This window comes from Fukomys damarensis, unplaced genomic scaffold (genome assembly GCF_012274545.1).
Source record: "Fukomys damarensis isolate Sample0158 unplaced genomic scaffold, DMR_v1.0_HiC HiC_scaffold_16, whole genome shotgun sequence".
Classification (NCBI taxonomy): Eukaryota; Metazoa; Chordata; class Mammalia; order Rodentia; family Bathyergidae; genus Fukomys; species Fukomys damarensis.
Genome location: NW_022900928.1, coordinates 4623109 through 4645176, shown reverse-complemented (window position 1 = coordinate 4645176; position 22068 = coordinate 4623109). Strand labels below are relative to the sequence as shown.

Genomic DNA, 22068 nt, shown 5'->3' with positions numbered 1-22068 from the left:
CTTTTGTAATTCCATTCATTTTTAGATTCTATGAGAGAGCCCTAGTGTCTAAAGTTTTATGGATTCTGTCGCCTATGCCAAGCCTGCTGATTCTCCCTGAAATTACTTCAGGTGTTTTATGACTTATAGGGAAGGTCAGTGGCTCTAGGGTTGAGCGCTTTTCTCTCAGGCTGTGCTCACTGCTCCTGCCAGGTTCCCCAGAGGTATCACTGTGACGATGGCATACTGAATATTAATCTTTCAACACTAGGGGTTTTCAAAACAAAATGCATTAAACTTCAAACTTTAACATTTAACTGTTCAAACTTCAAACCTCAGTCACTGAAGAGCACACGAGAGTGACAGTCCTCAAATGAGAACTTTCTCCCCCTTACTGTACCGGGTGGGTTAAGATATACTGTGGGGTCCCCAGCCGTCTTGTCTGTGGGACTGAGTGCTCGCCTGAAACTCCCATCTCTCAGGTCCCAGGGGCAGAGATGTGGGAGTCCTCTGTATGTGCGTTCTGGGGCTGAGATGCTTCCCTGAGAGCGAACCTGCTGTTGGCTGCCACTGCGTATATGTGAATAAGCCACGTCCACTGCACTGTCTGCAGCAGGAAACTCCTTTGCACGTGAAGTGCTAGCACTTGCAGAAACCCTCCAAAACACAACAGTTGCAAGCAAAGAGTGTGCTTTTTCGGTTTCCTTTTTCTGAAACCTAGGAATCAAAATTTCTGCCTTGTTTACATTATGCATTTAAAACAATGTCTGCTATATTTCCTCTAGCTGTTCCATAAGTTCATAACGAATGAGTGATTAAGTAACCTTGGCTGTCAAATTTTAGAAATAGAAGCTTGCAGGTTATATTGTTAAATACCTTTTCTACTTTGTCTTCAGAACACATCATTTCTATTTGCTTATGGCACTGCTGTTGATAAAATGATTTAAGTTCATTTTCTTTAAGTAACATTTCCAACTTCAGATATTCTTGCCTGATTTCTTCTCGATTTTGGAATAAGCAGTTAAGAATCTCTTGAAATCTACCAAAAATAAAACAGATTATAGAAACTCATCAATTTTATGATCAATGTTACAAAATTTATTTAAATAAATTAATAAGGCTGGGAATGGTGATGCATGCCTGTAATTCCAGCTACTTGGGAGGTTGAGGCGGAGAATCACAAATTCAAGGCTAGACAAGGCAACTATATAAGATCTATCTCAAAAATAAAAGAAGGTTGGGTGATCTGAGGTACAGAGGTTGCCTAGTGTGCATGAGGCCATGGTTTCAATCCCCAATACCATTAAAAAAAAGAAAAGGAAAACAGAAAAAAAACAATCATATCTACCCACTTATAGAACTGCACTTTGTGACAAAGAATAAGTCAGAATAACTTCTGCCTATTACAAAAATGCTTAGAAAGGAATATTCAGTGTATTTCTTCTAAGTTTTCATTTCTCTCTTCCAAAGATAATTACACTGTAGGAAATACAGGTATCACAAGCCCTCTGATATTAGTACTGTATTTTGTCTCTGCTTCTATCAGTATGTGAAAAATACTTAGGAAAAATACACTGTTTCAAGTCGCAGGAAAAGGATGCTGTTGCGGTAAGCAATGTGCCATGAGCATCCAGCAGGTGCGCTGGGTGTGGCTGGCTCACTGTGAAGAAACAGCAGGGGGAGGCATCACCACAGGTGGCTCTGCGGACCCCCAGGGACAGCCAGAGAACCAGGTTTTAGCTTCCAAAGGAGATACAGGGAAAACACACTGTACAGTGGTTCAGTCCCCGCTGCAGCTCAGCCAAGACCCAATGGACACCGGCAGGATCCAAAACATACAAGTTTACAAGGTGGTGAAGGAAGCAAAGCTGTTCCCTCCAAAGGGCAATATCCATCTGCAGAATCCCAGTTGAGGAGTTCGATTCAGATCTTCCAATGCTGAAAGACTTGTAGCTGACTAACTCCTACTAGAAGCTTAAATGATCCTGCAATCCTGCACCTGCCAGGGTCAGCAGACACTGGTCACAGTGATACTTTAAAATTACAGAAAATATATCTGTGCTGTCAAGATGCAGTAGCAGCATAAGTAGACACACACAGGCACATATCTCAGGGAACAAGTAACTGTGAAGCCTTTAAAATAAAATCAAGTATGTGCATTTAAAAATAAATGTTCTCTGGCCAGAATTTTAGATATATTTGTAAGGATCTGTGGTAAAAATACTGCCAATTTACGTCAGTAGTTCTTAATGAAACTCTGCTGGGAATGAATATAAGCCACAATACATTGACTTCACTGCAGTTCTGTCAAACTGATAAATATTTTATAGGAAATATGTACGGACATTGTGATTTCACTGTATCATATTACACCAAGGCTCATGCCAGTAAATGAACTGATAAGATCTCTTTAGGTTATACTCAAAGATAAACTCTTGGTTTTTATATAAGTATTTACTCAAGGACAAAGTTAAGTATTTGTCAATTTTGTAATTCTGTGGTCCAGACATTTTATTTGGTGATGTTTACTAATTATGACGGAAGAAAAGGATTTAGTATTGAAGGTTTCTAGAGAGCTCCTTAAAAAAAAAATAAATAAATAAATAAAATGCAAAGTACATTAAGAGATTGACTAAAAACTATTTAAATATGAAAAATGTCCAAATAAATGCTTATTGCATAGTTCAGACCATCTCCCTCTGAATCATTTGACCCAACATGTTCCCACCGGCTTGAACTACCAGTGGCACATGCATGACTCGTACCACTGATGCTACAAACAGATCTAATCACTTTTAACAGCCTTTTTATTAATAAAATTTAACCTGAGCCACCACCCAGCAAGGAGACACACAAGTAACAGCCCTGTTGTGGATGTGCTTAAAGCTATCAAATCCAGAAATGTTTAGTAACCTGTAAGATTTTAATTGATAGAGCAGACTTGATTAAGTAGTACGGGAAAATTCTATGGAGCAATTATTCTAGTTTTGAGAAGGTGATGACTTCTTTTTCAAGAAACTTTCATTAACAAAGACTGTCTGTCCGCTGACAACTGCTGTTTGACTAAGAAATGATCAAAGCAAACTAACAGTAGCACAGCCAAACATGTTTGTTAAGGGGAATAAACGAATGTCAATACATTACTTACGGCAATAAATTATTATTACAGAATGTCACTTTTATTAAGGGGAATAAACGAATGTCAATAAATTAAAGGCTAAACTAGTAGGAAGTAAAAACACCTTAAGACTAATAAAATACAACAATTTTATCTTGAAATTGGTTGCTACGAGGATTAACAGAAATAATTTAAACACACTATAAAATCTGCAGGATAAACAGAACTCTTCACTCTGGCACTGAAGAGGTAGTATCAATCCATATAAAAAAGTTTCTTTTTTGTTTCCTGGTACCGGGGATCAAACTTGGGACCTTGCACTTTCAAGGCAGGTGGCAGAATTGCTGAGCTAAATCCCTGGCCCTAAAAAACTGATTATTTTTTTGTTTGTTTTGTTTTGTTTTTTGGTATTGGGGATTGAACTTGGGACCTTGTGCTTGTGAGAGAGGCAGTGGAACCACTGAGCTAAATCCTCCGCCCTAAAAAACTGATTCTTGTCACTGATAGAAACAACAGCTATTGTAATTACTTCTTATACTGTTTGCAAAATAACACAGGTCAGGAAAAAGGGAACGCCAGCACAGATGCGAGGAGGTTTTTGCTGCTGTCAGGCGGTGAGGACGAGCACATCCCTTAGCTCTCCTTGTAAGGAGTGCTGCAGTGATGGGTCCAAATTACTATGCACCTAATCATTGTCAAAAGCTCCACTGACATACATAAAAATAAGCTAGCAGTAGTTTAGGAAGAAAAACAAAGTACTTCATAATAATCAAAAGAACTTTCTTCCAAGCCATTCTGACAATTTTTCACACTGCAGGACACTGGCCAAGACATGTTAACAGTGAGTGGTTCCAGGATGACAATGGGTCAGTCTGGAAAATAACTACCTCGTCAGAGATCTTCCTTCACATAATTAACAGTTTAAATGTAGTAAGTGGGTAAGCAGTGCTACACAGAATCAATAAAATAAAGAGGAGCAGATGCGTATTCAAACTATGCAAATGACTGAACTAGAGGAGAAACATAGGAGCAAAACTAAAGGTAAGCTAGCTTCACAGGTGATGTAACTGGCTTCCACTTCTCTCCTGTCTCATACCTAAAGTCCTGGTTTTCCTCACTCTGTAAAAACAAAATGAAAATTATCTGCTTCCAAAAATGTGCAATATAGAGAGCAATCAGTGGTGCCCTGAATTCCTGAGTTTGTTTGTAACGCATGCAGCGAATGACAAATGGTGATGATTAACATGAAATAGCCGCTAAATTTTAAAACAATAAATTCCTCAAAATGAGACTAATGTTCTTTTTACCTTTCGATTTCTTTTTCCTGAGGGTTTGGAATCATTAACTTTGCTTTGTCATTTTTATCAGGGCAGGCCGTCTGTTCTTCATAGGCTTTTAGTTTTTCCTTTAACATTAAAATCTAGGAGAGAAAAAATGAGTTATAATCCAAGTTACGTGACTCCATTATAGATGGCCAAGGCAAACTTTCAGTTACGCAAAGTTACTGAGTAAGACAGAGTGCCTTTTTCACAGAGTGCAGTACTTCCTTGGATAATCAGAATTAACCCCATAAACAAGGAACTGAGCGAGATTAGAGTAACAGTGTAATAAACAGGATACGTACCTCTGCCTTCTGCTCATTACAGATCTTTACGTACTGCGATATGTGATTGTTGAGATTAAGAACATTGCTCTTCAGCTGTCAAAAGATCGAAATGATGACTGGGAATACATACATGAACAAATGGCATTACATCTCACCATCTGATTTCCATGAATTCTGATTTTGTCACAGTTTTGACAATGTGGTAATCATTTATTAATTATGCTTATGAGTAAGACCCATGACAGGTTGAGCATTTTAATAACAAACCTGAATTATATGCACTACTTTCCTGAAAAAAGATATTTTTGAGCATTCATTCACAATATAATAAGAACTATTTTCTTTGACTTTTAGAAATTCAGAGATATTTTCATATTCTACTCAGTGTAACTAGTTTTTACTAAGTTCTTACAATGTTTCATTTTTTCTGGTACCAGGGATCAAACTTGGGCCCTTGTGCTTGCAAGGTAGGCGGTGGAAACTTTGAGCCAAATCCCTAGCTCCTAATGTCTCATATTTTTAATAGTGTGGGCCCTTGGCATATATGGAATAGTGGAGAGAATGTTAAAGACACAAGTCCAAAAATGGAGTGCAACCCTGACCATCTCTCACCTACCCCATTTAGAATTCAGTACCTCAAACTCAGTGAGCTCAGCCTTGTGCAATTGTACAGCGGAGCTAAAATCACCTGATACTGTGAGTCAGAGCAAATAATACGCAAGCGTGTGAAACTCCTGTGCACACTCAGATGGTATGACCTTGTACAGATATGTTAATATTTCTCTTAGGACAGACAGACTGCTTCTCTGCAGACATGTAAAGGAAGCTGCAGAGAAGGGTGGGAAAAGAGTCAGCACATCAGTGCCACTAAGTCTCTCTTCCAATCTGAGGGGCCAACATTTTAAACATACATCATGTTTTGACTTTTTTTTTTTTAAAAAAGTACCCCAGACCTTTGGCAAAAATCCTAACCACTCATGATTTTATTTCTTCAGCTATGTAGAAACTGGCATATCAGTGTCATGAATGTGGACATAATTATTTTTATTTTTGGTACCTTGTGTTTGTGAGGCAGGCAGTGGAACCACTGAGATAAATCCCCAGCCCTGGACATAATTATTTTTAAAAGACTGTTTGCTTTATAAACAGAGGCAGATACAGCTATTTTCCACATGAAATAACTGAGGCCTGGAGAGATGAATGAACGCGTTCAAAGAGGTCAGGTACAAAATGCTCAGGCTCAGCTACAGCACAGCATCACCCTTGGTGGCAACACGTGTGAAAGCCTTGAGCGATTACTCCAGGTTGTGACCCAAAAATCATGTGTCGTGATGTGAAAGATTGGACAGAAATGTATTAAAGTACTTTAGTACCCTGAAGACTAAGATTGAACACTAGTATCCATTATATGCAAAAACAAGAGGCTTAAAGGTTTGAGTAAGTTACTGTTCAATGAAAAACTAGGCAGACAATTTTAACCCTCGGGCACCCTTGGTTCCTTAATAGAAATACAAACCCAACAAACACTTTCATTAGAATTACATAAATACTGTAATATGCGCCCAGTACTCTTGTAGCAAAGATAACGTCAATATACTTACAGAAGATTTAATGTCCTTTGCACGGTTAGCATACTTAAGGGTGTTATATGTGTCATCGTAGAATAAAGAGGAAGGACTAACAGCGGCTATCATTATAGTTTGACAGTTTCCTCCAAGAGAATCCTTTAACAAGCGAGTAAGCTTACTATTTCTGTAAGGAACATGCTGATTCTTTTTCTGAAAGAACAAAAAAAGAATTCTTAATGCCATTTTCCACATTTAAATGCAAACCTGCTACTACTTCACTAGAATTTAAGCACTGCCCAACTCTGCCCAGACTTACGCTATACCTAGTGACTGAAATGATGATAATGTATGTTACAGGACTATCCAATGAACACATAAAATAAAAATCCTATTTAAAAGTTCTATCCCCATCTAGGTATGAATCTTAGAATATAATAAAACAATGTAGTATCATACTGGCTCATTACTAGCTGCAAACAATGTACAATGTTATTGTTGTATCATATCCCAGAAGAGTTAGCAGTGGGGTCAGGCACCCACAATCTCAGCCTACAGGGAGGCCTGGGGAGTAGCATCGTGAATTCCCACCTAGCCTAGAGAGCACAGGGAGGTCCAGGGGAGAAGTACAGGACATATTTAAAAAAAAACAAAAAACCTTTGTATGTTAACTTAGGGACTCTTCCGTAAACCTAAAATTATTTGAAAATAAAATGTCTCTTTAAAGTAGTCCCATTTTTAAGAGAAATTCAAATACAAAAGTAAACAAATCTACACCCTGTACAAGTGTACTAGAGAAGTAAGAATTCTGTGTAGTACAGAGCTACTTTTCTCCTTAAACAAGAATCTAATATGGATACAAAAACAAACAAACAAACAAACAAACAAACAAAATTATGGGTATTTAACCTGAAACTACAATAGAGTTCTAAGAGAACTTAATTTTTCAAGATTTCTTTTTACTCAAAGATATAATTCTGGTTTTTAAAGTAACAAATATTCTTAAAAGTACAATTTCTATATATAAACAGATTCTTTACGTTAAATGTAATCCACCTTATCCTATCCAATGTGGACCTTTTGTATCAAAGAAGAACGTGAGCTAAAGTAAAAATGCACTGATGATTCAGAGCTAGAAATAAGTCCTAGGCCTCCGACTCCTAGTAGTACTGCGCTTTTCACCATTTCAGGCTTTTCCAAACATGGGATTTTCACATGTACAAGACATTCATTCAAAAAGACTCTTAAATGACTCCACAGAAATCATTATTTAAATATGAAGTATCAGTACATCTGGCAAACATCCCACGCTATGAATGGCTTAAGTTTACAACATTGTATTTATATCATGTTCTCTGCTAACATATTTGAGACTTTAAATATAAAAACAATTTTCACTTTTCAAATTTCTTGTGATTTAGTAACATGTCCCTTTTAAAAAGTCTCCCTCTACTCACTGTAATATATACTACAGTAAATAAAAATATAATATTTTGAATAGTTTAACAACTTTCCTAAAGATTTTAAGCCTGTTTTAACTGTTATATTTCAAATTTAAACAAGGAAGTTATCTTTACACATACACACAGTAGCTATCAGATAGGCTATGCTCTAGTGAGTACTCTGTAAAATATTTTTAAATGCCCCCAAAGCATCTAGAAAACATTATTCTATCAGGTGGCTACATTGTGCTTACATCTAAAGTTCTTCTTCCCAATGCTCTTTAATAATAAATTTACAGTACATAAAATATCATCCAGAAAAGAATTTTGTTTGCTAAAATGTTTTCTTCTCTTCATGGCAATTCAATTATCATTCTTGCTGTGTAGTAGTTATTACATTGTCACTTTATAAACTAAACAAGTTCAAAATAAGTGATAAGAATGTACCATACAATATTCACTACAAATTTGATAATCATTTTCATTTAGCTAATTTTAAGTATGAAACTGGAAATGAAAAAGAACAGTATCTTGCCAAAGTACAACTGCAAAAACAAACAAAAATAACCCCACACAGCTTTCTGATAGATCAGATTCCCTGAGGTGTCTGATCACTATCTAAAAACTGTCAATAACTTGCAAAGACTATTGAAATAAAATCATATTAAACATTATCTTTCTAGAAATGATGCTATAATATTTCAAAATATTTAGCAGACAGAGAGAAGCATGTGCACCTTTCCCTCGGCAAGGGCGTTGATGACGTTTCCGAGGGCGAGCAGGGACCTGTTAATGTTCGTGCCCTCTACGAACCGGGCCCCTGTGGCACTGGTGGAACTGGCCCGCTCAGACCCCGCCAGGTCGATGAGCGACATCTTGGCAATGCGCACATTCTGGTTGATGCTTGCTGTTTTGTCTTGCTGTCGCAAATAGATCTTAAATTTTAGTAGAACAAGGAAAAATAAGGATAAAATTTAAAAGGGAAGCACAATTTCCTTTCAAAGCACTTTGAAACCAAAATATTACTGTCATCTAAAGCATGCCCCAAATGGGGTAAAATCTGACTGACATGTAAGAATGCTGGAAATAATTGCTAATGTTAAGAAAAATACAAAGACTTTTTATATGTGTACCTTATATAAAATGCTTGGGACTTTCTTTTCTTTTAAAAGCAGATACTAAGCATTGATCCTAGGGCCTTGTACATACCAACCAAATGCTCTACCTCTGAGTCATATAACTCCAGGCCAATTCTAATCTTAAGTGTTCCTAAATCCCACTGTTAAAGGCTTGTTACCCAGCTTGGTGCTACCAGGAAGAGGCAGCACCTATTATGGACCTGGTGACACAAGTGACTCGGTGGCTGATACTGGAACATGGTTTGAGCCCAGGAAGTTTGAGATCAGGCTGGGCAACACAGCACAGAGAACCATGTCTAAAGAAAGGGCGAATGGGAGGTCTTCGGTCAGTGGGAATGATAGGGCCCCAGCCTCTCTTCCAGACATAAATGAACACTTCCATCCCTCCAGGAGGTCCTGGTTGTGATGTGTTGCCTTACCACAGACCTAAAAGCACGTACATTGAGGTACCATGGACTGGAATCTCCAAAACCATGAGCCAAAATCAACCTTTACACTTACAAGTTCATCATCTTAAGTCATTTATTATAGCAACAAAAAGCTGACTAACGGCGTAACAGGGAACATAACACTTGACCTATTCAAAGTCAAAACATGGAATCATCACAACTGATGGTTGAGACATCTAGGTCCTACAAAAATAACATTCCTAAGCAGTGGTCAGAATACTTTGCTTATCACTGTCACTATCACTACAATTTTACCATCCCATATCTATAAATTCTGTATATTTTTTGAAATCCTTTATGTCATAAAGGTGAAAATTCATATTTTTTATTTATATCATCTTAATTCTAAATACTGTTGGTGATCAAATATTCTCAAAAATTGTCAAAGTAGAATACTGAGAGGTGATGTCTACAAGGAAAGAGTTGCTTTTTTTTTTGTATAAAAATGACCATCCATCAATTTTGCTTCACTTGTTTTAAGTTCCCATCTCAGAATGATGGTCTCACAGCCCATTACCTGGAAAACAGCATGAGAACGAGAGGAAGCCGCGTTTGCATCAGTGGGGTGTTGTGTCCTGTTTTTGTTCCCATTATCCAGTAACTGTAAGATTTCTTCTGAGGATCTGGGCTAGAGAAGTTTACATAGAAAAAGAAATTACTGAAAAACTCTTCCCTCCTCCTCTTCTTCCTTTTTTGTTTTTCTTACTGGGGATCAGACTCAAGGGTCTCACACATGCTAGGCAAGAGTCCCACCACTGAACTAAAAATGTAGTGGCATTTAACAAAATAAGACATAGTAAACAATCAAGTAGCTTGCAGGAAGAAAAAGTTCACTTAATTAAAAGCAAACGAAATATGTCTGTAGACATTCTTTAATTATTTTAGTTTAATTTACTAGTTTGTTTCTTTCTCAAGATGGAAAACAAAAACAATGGCCAAATAGCCACACTTCTATTCTAACAGGATAAAAACACATACCTGGTGCAAAGAGAGACCCTGAACAACCACTCCTTTCTGAGCATCCTCGCGGACAGCAAGCGGCCCAGAATTTACTAAGAGGTCACGAATCTGTTCATTATACACCTTAAAAAAAAAAAAAAACAAAAAAAAAAACCCAAAATCTGCTTTAGCTTTGATGTCAATAACAGTGACTGCATCACACACCTACTGCTGATCTAAGGTGATCAGAATTTTACTTTAAAGATAAGCAGCAGCTTGTTTTCATTCTTCCCATCCTTTTTATATAATACTACTATAAATTTCTACCACCCCAGAAAATGTTTGAAAGTGGGAAGTTACAGTTTGAGACATTACACTCACTACATAATCTGAGAACTACAGTAAAACAGATAAGACAACTAAGCTGGTTTTTCTTATTTCTTGGAAATACATACAAAAGGGAACAGATGTTGACAGAAAACCCACACTAAATGATTGGTTGTATTTATCTCACTACCCCTTCAGTTACACTAAGATCAACACACAATTACTTAGCAGGAATCCTTTGCCATTTGAATGATGAGGGAGCTAAGGCCCTCACATGTGACCTGCCCTTGGTCTCCTAAGTAGCAAAAGTGCAGGGATGAAGTTCAGACATCCCCATGCTACTGCCTGACAATGAAGACACGCCTGCATTTCCTGACTTGGCAATATTTGAAAAGTAATTTCTGTAAGTAATACACAGAAATATTATCCACTTGATTTTATAATTAAAGGTATACAGTTTAATATATGCCAACCAAATGACCATGACAATTATTACCAATAAGATTTAAGTAAAAATAGTCTTTTACATTATTTTATATTATTTTCTTCTAATACAAAGCCCACACTTCTAATTCTTGGCTGCAGTTCTTCTAGTCAACAACATGATATTAAAATGTGGTAAGTTCAAGTGGTAAGATGACAGTGTGAACAGCTAATGTTTCAGCTGTTTTGCAAATAAGCAGCACTTTTCTACCATTTCTCCACCCTGACTTCAGTCATACTAAAAGAGAAAGAACAGTCAGGCTGACCTTTGCAAGGGACTCAACTGGGAGCTTTCCCAGAGCACAGGTGCTCTGCCCACACCCCAGAAATACTGTATTCAAATATCAGGGGTGAGACACAACTGTACGAATTTTTAAGTGTTCCTCAGGTAATTCTAATACAATGCCTGGTGGAAAGTCTAATCAGTCACTGCCTTGTCATTAATAAAGGAATAGCAGATTAAAATACTTATGAAAATAACCGTTTCAAAAACTCCCTCAATTAAAAAAAAAATCTAAGAAAAAAACCTAATATTCTCTTTTTCATCATTCAGAAAAATTTCTTTTTACTACTTAACTATAAATATGGGTTTTACCCTTCTTGTATCTTCAGGTTCTATCTACTGATAGGGATACTTTTAGCAACTTTTATGATTTTTAATCCACCACTGGAAGAAATCCTCTCAGTAGGGAACAAAATATGAGCAATTTTCTGACACCAGAAATAAATATCTATTAACACAGCTAGTGAACACATACAGGTTTCTAAGATGCTCTCTGAACATGAACTTAGAATGTCTGCTTTTAGATATCATTTGCTGAATACTACCTGTTATTAAGTGGTAGGGGCCTGAAGAAATGAGGTATATCAAAAGGATACAACACGCACCATGACAGAGGCTCAATTAGCCAAATCTTACATAATTTGGGCACAAAGAAATGATCACATAAAGGGATTCTAATGTACTGAATAAAGTAAGAACCCTTGAGTCCATGCTGATGTTATACAGCAAAAAGAAAAGCTCTACTTTACAGTAAAAGGCCAATGAATAAATAGTAAAAATGATGGAATTTGAAAATCACCATTATAATGATAATTGATGCAGGGATGAGTTATCAGTTGAGCTAATACTAATAGATATAAGCTTGAGGTATAAGAGGATATTTATATTGCCTCTCCACAGGGTACTTATTAATTATGGATAAAATGGTATCAAAGAGTAGAAAAAACTCCCAAATACACACAAATTAAGAAAGTTAAAATTGTCAGTAATGGGACCAACCAACTACATAAACATCTTGACATAGTAATGAGAACTCAACCTCACTTCTGTGGTGTTTTTGCCAGTGCAATCTGGGTCTCACTGTGACAAATCCAAGTGAAGATTCTATGGTAGTGTTGTCACACACAAAGAATCACACATGTACATGCTGCACATTAAAGGGGTCTAAAGAGGTATGACAAGTGAATTCTCTTGATCTTCGTTTTATACATTATGTAGCATTAACAGAATAATTAGTAAAAGCTCATTAAGGTCACCAGATTAGACAATATCACCATGAATTTCCTGATGTTGTTAATTATTCAATGATTATTTAAGAATATTTCCCGTTTTTTTATAAGTTCACAACTTAAACAGTTTGGAAACAAATAAATGACTACACACAGAGATAAAGCAAACACAGTGAAATGTTAATTTATGGGGGTACTGGTCAAGCGTATCTCCAAGTTCTTTGTACTGTTTTTGCAACTTCCCTGTTAGTCTGAGACTGTCCTGCCCCCACAAAAACTGCCCAATACAGAGCAAGAAGTATCTAAAAATACTCAAAACAAGGATTTCAATGGCTTTATACATTTCTGAGAAAATTCTCACACAATAAAATATATTAAAATCTTTGTGAGAATTTGTTTCATGATTCGAAGCACTTGTGTATTAAAGCAGCGAGTGAGAACCAGTATTCATGAGACATTCAACATGATGTACTACTTGTATTGTAAGATACTGCTCATTTATCAAGTTAAAATTTCTTAAAATGTTTGTCATGCAGAACACTCTTGGACCACGTGGTCATCCGCAATCCAAAGTTTGTAATGTGAATGAGCCATGTTAACTCAAAGGAAGATTTCTCAAAAATAGTGATTAATCTAAAAAATATTGCCAACTTACCTCCAGGTAAGAAACTGCAGTGCTACATATTTTCTCTTCTTTAATCTCATCCATGGACTTGTAGAGGTCTAGCATTGTTAGGTACATTACTCCAGGTTCGGCAGCCGATCCTAGCATCGTGTGGGTTTTCCCAGCTCCCGTGGCACCATACGCAAGTACTAAATTTTTATGAAAGCATCAAAGCTCTTTGTTATGACACATAACATTATTGTATCCACAGTCCCCTGGACACTTCCATCTGGCTATCTTGAATGGTAACTTTAAACCCAATCAGTACCACCTGTTCCCACTTAGCACAAAAGTCATTTTCTGTGCCTTTCCCAATCATCACAGGCAGTCCAGTCTACTCCTACATTCAACCCTTACCCCACTATGCTAGCCCGTATCACAATGGACATCCAGCTGTGAGCTCCACCACCACAGAAGCCCTCAGTGTCCCGCGTCACCTGACATGAAGGAGGTGTACAAGTCTGTCAAATGAATTCCAGATAGAGGTCATTCATAAAATTCCTTTAAAAATCCTCATTTTAGACAAATTGTTTCCAATATTCTACGCAGTATAACATAAAAGTCATACATGTCTTCAAATGCATAAAATAATCTACTCTTTGATTTATAAGTAGCAAGCACCCAGTACAATAATCAGTTAAGGCCTTAAGTTCTCATACTTTATCAGTTTGTTTTACTTTGTTCTATTTTATGTAAACTGACATCTGGATATTTTAGAGTCAAGAAAAAAGAAAAGATTTAAAAATTCCTAGAGAAAATATGAAATTTTATAAAGGAAAAGAACATGCTTAAAATGAGAATCATACCAATTCTAATCAATAGACCATATTCTATTTGTAACTGATCAGGAGGGTAAACCTGTGATAAAAATAAAATGATTCAGAGATGGACTATGTTATAGCTGTGGAATGTCCTGTGGAAAGTATAAAAATAGAGAATTACAAAAGTAAGATATTAATGATGATGTTCAATCACTGAACTGTAATTTTAATCATTGAATTAACTGGCCATTTGGCATACATCTTTCTCTGGGAAGTCAATATGGCCTTTTTGGAAGGCAAATTACAGCCTCTCCAAAGCATTAGAGATGCTTCTTGGGTTGAAGATATGCTAAAATAATACCAGATAATACAATTATAATGGAGTTTTAACAGCGTTATTTCAAGGTAAAGAAAAATGGTGCTGTAACGAAACTGTCAAGTATTCAGCAATGTGTGACTATTCACCAGGGTTAGACACTAAAGAGTTAAGCAGTGGGAATATTTATGTATGAATATAAATGATGAGAAATCAGACATCAATTGCAAGCAGTAAGTGGTTTAAAAATACAGGAAAGTGAAAGGACTATCCTCAGGAGCCACAGCAAGGACTATGTCATAAGTGACATAGAAAGTCTACCCTTAAAGGTAGTCTATTTCATTTCTAAAACTTTTTAGTATTCAAGTGCCTTAAATTTGACTGTATTTAGGAGGACAAAGTACAAATCCCTCCCCATGTAAAAATGAAATCAAATAGAGAAATTAAATCTCAAACTGAAAAAAATTACCTGTACAATTATATCCATTCAAAAAACTACGAAGAATCGGCTTGGTGGTGTGCTCAAAAACTTCCAATTGAGTTGAAGTTTCATCAAAAACAGTATCAAATACAAATTTAAGATCTTTATTTTGTCTCTTTGAAATATCAAAATTTATAGTTTTCTTTTTAGGGAAAAAACTGACTTCTTCTTGTTTGGGGTCAAAAACTAATATATGTTTATCCACAACGTGGACCACTTTATGGAATCCTGTTGCTTTTTCCTTTGTGTTTTCAGGGCGTACACGGACAACTACTTTCATGTGGTGACACAGCTCTTCTTCAGGGACAGACATTATCGATTATTTTGATTCCTGTTTCTAACAATTCCCGATATTTCTCTGAAATCAAAAAGGAAAATAAAGTTTTAATATTAGTTCTTCCTCTAAATGGAGTGTGGTATACATTCAAAAAAAGGGTACTAATTCCATTTGACTCACCTGGGAAATGTAATTGGAGGAAAATATGATTACTTAAATAATCTAAAGGAAAAAATTAAATATCACACACACACACACACACACACACACACACACACACACACACACACACACACAATGGATGGCAATGATCTTACTTGTAGTCAGACCCTGAGCTCCAATTTAAATTCAAATACTGTACCTGAATCCTATATAACCACAGCTGCGCTACCCCAAAACTCAGCTTTGATGTTCACCATGGTCGCAGTACTGTTTTCACCTGAGTTGTGGGAATAGACAGGAAAGGAGCTTTCAGAATCCTATCTGGGTAAGGACAACAGAGCTTTAGCTTGGGAACTATTTTTAGCAAAAGCCATCTTGGCTGCAAGCCTCTTGGCAGTGGAAAGTGATATATCTAGCCTGGTCTCTGACTGTGCCTCAGAGACACACAGGGTTAAAAATAGTTCCAAGGATGCATCAAGTGGCTAGCTCAGGTTGGAAGTGACAGAAACGGCAGGGACCCTCTGGCATAGTCAGAAATACTATTCTCGGAATAGATGTCATAGGCTCCCATTTCTTCATGATATGCCATTTTAAGAGATATCAGTAATGATAGGTTTAAAAATTATGATTTTTATGACTGTCTCACATGAAAAGAAGCAAAGTAAACTAACAAAGATCAGTGATTTAGAAATCTCAGCCATCCAGAACATATCCCAGAACCTCTGAACTTGAAGGAGGTAAGGTAGTTAGTATAATCCAGCAATCCCACTCTGGGTCTAGAGCCAAGAGAAGTGAAATGAGGATGTCAGAAAGACTTCTGCACCCCAGGTCCACTGCTGCATTATCACAATGGCCAGAACATGAACATTACTGAAGTGCCCACCACAGCTGAACAAATGAAAAACATGTATATACACACAACAGAGAACTACAATATCCAGTCTTAGAATGAAATCCTGCCACTTGTTGATAATATGGATGAATCTGGAAGATATTATGCTAAGTAAAATAATCCAAGCACAGAAAAATAATCCGAGCACATGATTTCATTTAGCTGTAGAATTTGAACAACTCGCTAATAAAAAGAGTGGAGGGCTGGGGATTTAGCTCAGTGGTGCCGCCGCCTGCCTTGCAAGTGCAAGCACAAGGTCCTGACTTTGATCCCTAGTACCAAAAAACTCCAAACAAACAAACAAGAGTGGAATGACAGATGTCAGAGGTGAGGGGGCTGGGATGGTTTAGGAACAACAGGGAAATGCTAATCAAAGGATACAAAATTTCTGCAATACACCATGAAGAAGTTCTGGTGACCAGTTACTGTAAAATGTGCATTTTGTATTTCATAATTGCTAAAGTAACAAGCTTTGAATGTTTATATCACAAAGAAGTCCCTGAGGTGATGCATGTTTATTAACCCGATTTACTTATTCAGCCACGTATACATGTGAAGCATCACAGTGCACTTCTAAATAAATTCCATTATTACTCGTCAATTACAAAACACACCAGAAAACAGCATATGAGTAAGTACTTGAAGCAGGGGAGGGAGTTGGTCAAGCAGACATTGAAAGATGTATTTTCTAACAGAGCAGGGCCAATGGAAGAGTAACAGAGTGAGCAAAGTTGAGGGTAGTTAAGACATGAGGTGAAACTGTCAGCCACTGAAGACCTTCAGGTACACTCCAAACAAGGTAAAGAACCACTGGAAGACTGAGCACAGTAGTGACAGTGTCACTTGTCACTCTCAATGCTGGGAATACACAGCAGAAGAAACAGGGATTAGTTTTCTGAAAGAAAGAATCTACCAAAAAATGAATACACACTTCAGGAAAAGCAAAACAGTATGATGTTTATTCAATAGATGGTGTTACCTCCTATGCTGGACGCTAGAGGATGTTGTGTATGGCAGAAAACCCACTACACTGCCAGCTCCTAGAGAAGAAACTGAAACTGCATGTGCAGCAATCTCGACGCCAAGGTCACCCAAGCAGCAGTATGCTGGACTAATAAATGTCTGGAAGCTCATGGTCAGCACGTTGAGCACTTTTTGTAATTGTAGAGGCTAACGGTAACTTTTTTATCTCAACTTAGTATTAAAATACTTATACAAGTTTTTCTTTTCCTGAAGTGTGTACACATTTAGGTGGACTCTGTAGTACAGAGGTGATGGTATAGCTCAGAACAGTGTGGTGATGGCAGGGCTGGTAAGCTGGACACTTGGACCTATTCTGAAGGTAAAGCCAACAGACTTTTTTGGTAGGTGTATGCAGCGTTCGAGAGGAAGGATTCAATACTGACAAAATTTTGTCCTGAGTGTTAGGAGAAAGAAGCAGCCATCAAGTGAGATAAAAATAGTTGGGAGGAGAGCAGGGTGTAGGTACTGTGTGGTGGGGACATAAGAAGTTTGGTCTGGGACACAGTCTAAGAGCTTACAGAGCTATTCAGGTGGAAACGCTAAGGCAGTTAGAAGCCATGTTAAGACAGTCAAGGCTTTCCTTAGCATCTCAAGGGAGTTTTGAGTTTTTAAAGTTTGCAAAGGCTTAAGCTGCCTTAAGACTTTTGGGAACCATTAAATCAAGACAGTGAGCAATTGTGTTAAATATAGCTAATAAATCAAGTAGTTCCTGAGAATTAACCATAGAAACAGGCCAATGTGGAAGCTTTGGGAACTGGTGAGAACAAAAACTGGACATGAAAAGATTGATAGTCAGGAAATTGGGAAAATATGGTGTAAAAGAAAAAGGGAGCAAAGAAAGGGTCTGGGTAGCAGAGAAAGAGCAGCCAACGGGTAGTTTGGCTTATTTTTGCAATGGGAGAAATAGCATCAATGTTACAGCTAAACCATGTCAAAAACCATATTCGTTTGGACATAATTCAAATAATACCAAAGTAGTCTAAAAGTAGCAGATGCAGAACACAGCTCTGCCTTTTTTAGGACTCTTGTCTTTAGCCAGAAATAGAATGCTGAGGAGGGACAGCCTGTGATATGGTCCCAGGTGAATTACTACTCTGCTCCTCCCCACCCTTGACAGTATGTCTAGACAACTCCCACAATGCATCTGTCCCTGCTTCTGTGACCTGGTATGAGGTATTTAACCTCCCTGGGTCACAGGTCTTTCATTTGTAAAAAAGAGAATAAACTGTGTAGGGTGGTACACCTTTGCTATTCTAGACTTGGTAGCAGAGGCAGGCGGATCCAGAGTTCTAGGGCAGCTCAGGCTACATAGGGAGTTCAAAGCCAGCCGGACTATGAATGGAGTGAGAATAAGAATAATGCCTCATAGTATTTTTGTGAAGGGCAAAAGAGATAACAAATATGATGAAGTCATCAAGAACTGGAGAAACATCTGTTCTCTATCTGCCTCCACTTCTGCCTTTTCTTGCTTCTCTCACACAGCCCCGTGTACAGAGGATGTACAGCATTTCTTTCCCATCTACCACAGGCAAGTAATCTCCCACTTTCCTTATAATACCCAAACCATGCACAGCCAAGGATTTCTAAAAGCTTTCTGAAATATTCAACAATGCTTCGATTTTAACAGATATACTTATAAGTTAACTATTAGATGTTGGAGCCAGATAGCTTAGGTTAAAATACCAGCTCTGAGCAGAGGGTGGTGGTAGTGCAGGCCTGTAATCCCAGGGTTGAGGAGGCTGAGACAGGAGGATTACTTAAAGTTCCAGGCAGCCTGGGATACACAAAAAGTTCCAAGAATGCCTCAACCTGTAATTCCAGCACTGGGAGGCTGAGGAAAGAGGATCTCAAGTTCAAACACAGGATGGGCGAGGGCAATTTAGAGACTTCGCAAGACCCTGTCTCACCGTCACCCAAGCTTAAATGTTTACTCCTATGACAGTAGTGGGCAGGTTATTTATCATCCTTGTGGCTCATTTTTCTCACTTGTAAGGCTGGACTCATAGTACCTACCCCACAGAGTCATTTCAGCCTAAGAAACGGTTAATGGTACAGCACAATGCTTGACCCAGAGTTGTAATGGACTATAAGTGTCTGCTATTTTTGCTATTGAGAGTGCACTGAGGGAAGTGGATATCCATGCTGACACAAACATGTACAGGTGTAACTATGATAAGTACTACAGGGGAAAGGTTATAAATGCTATGAAGGGTACAGTGCTGGATTGGTATAGTCAAGTTCCCTAGAGGAAGTGATGAGCTGAGAGGTGAAGATGGACAGTTACTAGGTAAAAGCATTTCAGGAAGAAAAACTAGTTATAGATTTAGTATATTCAGTAACTATTTACTGGGTGCCATCAACTTATCTGGGCCCAGAGATGTAAAGCATCAGGAGTGCATGCAAACAGAGGTCTAAAGTCTTCCAAGTGTTTCTGGTGGGGTGGTGACTTCTCAGAGCCTAAGCCATGAGCATTTCAGGTGGTGCGTCGAAGTACCACGCAGGAACAAGCCTGTGCAGGGCATGCGAGCTAACTGGCCAAACGGTCAATTTAATTCAGTCTTTTGCTTTTTAACTATTCAGTTTTATATGAATAGATGTAGTTTTATCTACAGTAATCAAAGAAAGAATCAAGGTAATCTCTGCTTTCTTCTGTAGAACCAGAGAGAATGGAGAAGAAAAGAGAAGGGTGCATTAAAAAAAATAAAAGTGGACATGGAGAGTTTTGAAGATATTGAATCCAAGCCTGAAGAATTCAGATTTGAATGTGAAGTTAATTGAGAATCAACAAAAGCATTTTAGTGCCAATAGGTGCTACTGAAGTAACATTTCAGGGAGAAATTTTGACAGTGACCTAAAGGAGCTTAAGTAAACTGTCAAATGTAAGTTTGTTTCACAACTTGTTAGAGACCTAAAGTTATGGATATCAATTTTTAAAATATCACAATCTCTACTTTTTAAGAACAAATGAAATAAATTATGTCTCTCTTTCCCCCTCTCCAGGGATTGAGCCCTGGCCCTGGCATGTACTATGCAAGTGTTCTATCATTGAATGACACTTCTACGTCCAGTTTTGTTAATAATGATGCCCAAAGTCAACAGAACCACCAGAATGCAAAAATTATAGCAGGCTACCACAGTGTATGCCTGTAGTTCCAACTACTTAGGAGGGTGAGGCAGGAAGACCATTTCAGCCCAGACTTTGGAGAGCAGCCTGAACACCACAGCTAGACCTTATGTCTCAAAATAAAGTGATTTTTTGAAAAGTAAAAATTTGTTCAAATATACTGACCTTTTTAGGGATTAACCAGATTGCTCCCATATTACAACACAGCGACTTCATTTCTTAAGATGGTTAAAAGAAATGGACACACTGTACAGGTGATTCTGAATCAAGTGCAGAGAATGAATTCTTTGATTGTGTTTAATATAAAGCCACACAAGACTAATACTGTTATGTGCACAACACTGTGATGATTTACAAATTCTCTTTCTCGCTCCAAGATTTTATCAAATTTGTGTATGATTAGAAAAATGGTACAAAGGCTGGGTGGCTCACACCTGTAATCCCAATATTTGGGAGGCCGAGGCGGGAGGATTGCCATGAGTTTGAGGCCAGCCTGGGCTACTTAGTGAGTTCAAGACCAGCCCAAACTATATAGCAAGACCCTGTCACAACCTTACCCCCTTAAAAAAAGGTACAAGAGAATGATAAGAAAAATTCAAAGTGAAACTTAGGTATTCGGAGTATAGGCCTTCAGAGATTTTCTCAAAGAAATTAAAAGGCGTATTCGATTACTTTAAAAAAAATCTTAAAATATTTAATTGACAATGACGAATCTATTTATCAAAGGTGTACAGTATGAAGATTTTGTATACATTGTATAATGATCTTTGTATACATAGTATAATGGATACAATTAAATAAAACCCACACTGTACATTGGTTTCTATGAACTTGTTTTATAACTTAAAAGTCTGTACATTTGGACTAACATTTCCCCATTTCCCTTATAATTCAGCTGTGGTGAGCACCAGACTACTTTTGATAGGAGCTCATGAATAAACGCTGAAATATGCTTGACACATGTGCAGTAGACATTCTTGGAAAACACGTTATTAAAAACACCTGGGTTAGGTAAAAATGGTGCTAATTAGTGGTAATGAGCAAAACAGATCCTCATTTGAGTATATTCTATGTGCCAGGCATTATGGTAAACATTTGTCATTCACCACCTAACTTAATGCTTATAACCAAGGTAGGTTCTATTGTCTTTGTTTCAGAGACACGGGGACGTAACTTTAGGATGAATAATTTTTCCAAATGACATAGAAATGAGGAGCCACAGAGTAGACTCAAGTCCAAAACCAAAGTTCATATTGTTCACAACTATGTTCTTCTAGAATTAGGACACAACACTTCCAAACGGTAGTACAGACAATGAAGGATTCAGCTATGAAACACTTCTTAAATAAAAACTCGAATCTGAATTAGACTCCAATTCAACCAACACTTTTACGGACTGGGAATCCTCCTCATTTATAGTCTCTATTCAATATAGACTTCACTCTGGAATAGCTACAGTATTAGGACTGCTCTTCCGAGAGAGGGAAGGACAGCACTAATAGGTGGGCGATATTTTCCTCCGTTTCCAGAGTTAACAGCATAGAAGCCGTTCCTCGGGCCCTTAACTGGGGGAAGCCATGGGTACAGCGGGAGGAGGTGCCACGACCCGAGAGGAGGTGAACACCGCTTCCTGAGGGGTCTTCCAAAACTACACAAAATTTAGTGACGAGAGCGGTCCACGGCTCAGGCGCGAATCCCCGGGCCCCGCGTTCCCCGGGAACGGGGAGGAACCTCTCCTCCAGGCCAGGCTAAGCGGTCAGCCCGTACAGCCGGGTCCGGCCGGCCGTGCCCGAGGGGCCCCGCTCCCTT

The 22068-nt window shown here is 37.9% G+C and overlaps 1 protein-coding gene across 6 annotated transcripts in view; it reads right to left on the bottom strand.

The window, feature by feature from the left end:
* Kif18a (kinesin family member 18A) overlaps positions 1-22068 on the bottom strand; it is a 53267-nt gene that overhangs the window by 30784 nt on the left and 415 nt on the right. For 3 of the 6 annotated variants that reach the window (XM_010640444.3, XM_010640445.2, XM_010640440.2), the window contains exons 2-10: positions 14770-15139; positions 13215-13372; positions 10277-10381; positions 9816-9926; positions 8448-8645; positions 6305-6481; positions 4722-4796; positions 4405-4517; positions 856-1018 (exon numbers count right to left, since the gene is read on the bottom strand). In XM_010640444.3, the coding sequence (XP_010638746.2) occupies positions 856-1018; positions 4405-4517; positions 4722-4796; positions 6305-6481; positions 8448-8645; positions 9816-9926; positions 10277-10381; positions 13215-13372; positions 14770-15094 (1425 nt within the window). In that variant the 5' untranslated portion in view covers positions 15095-15139. Of the gene's footprint in view, positions 1-855; positions 1019-4404; positions 4518-4721; positions 4797-6304; positions 6482-8447; positions 8646-9815; positions 9927-10276; positions 10382-13214; positions 13373-14769; positions 15140-15419; positions 15498-20424; positions 20503-22068 lie in introns of those variants that run through there. The other 3 variants (XM_010640442.1, XM_010640441.2, XM_010640443.1) reach the window with 3 other exon arrangements.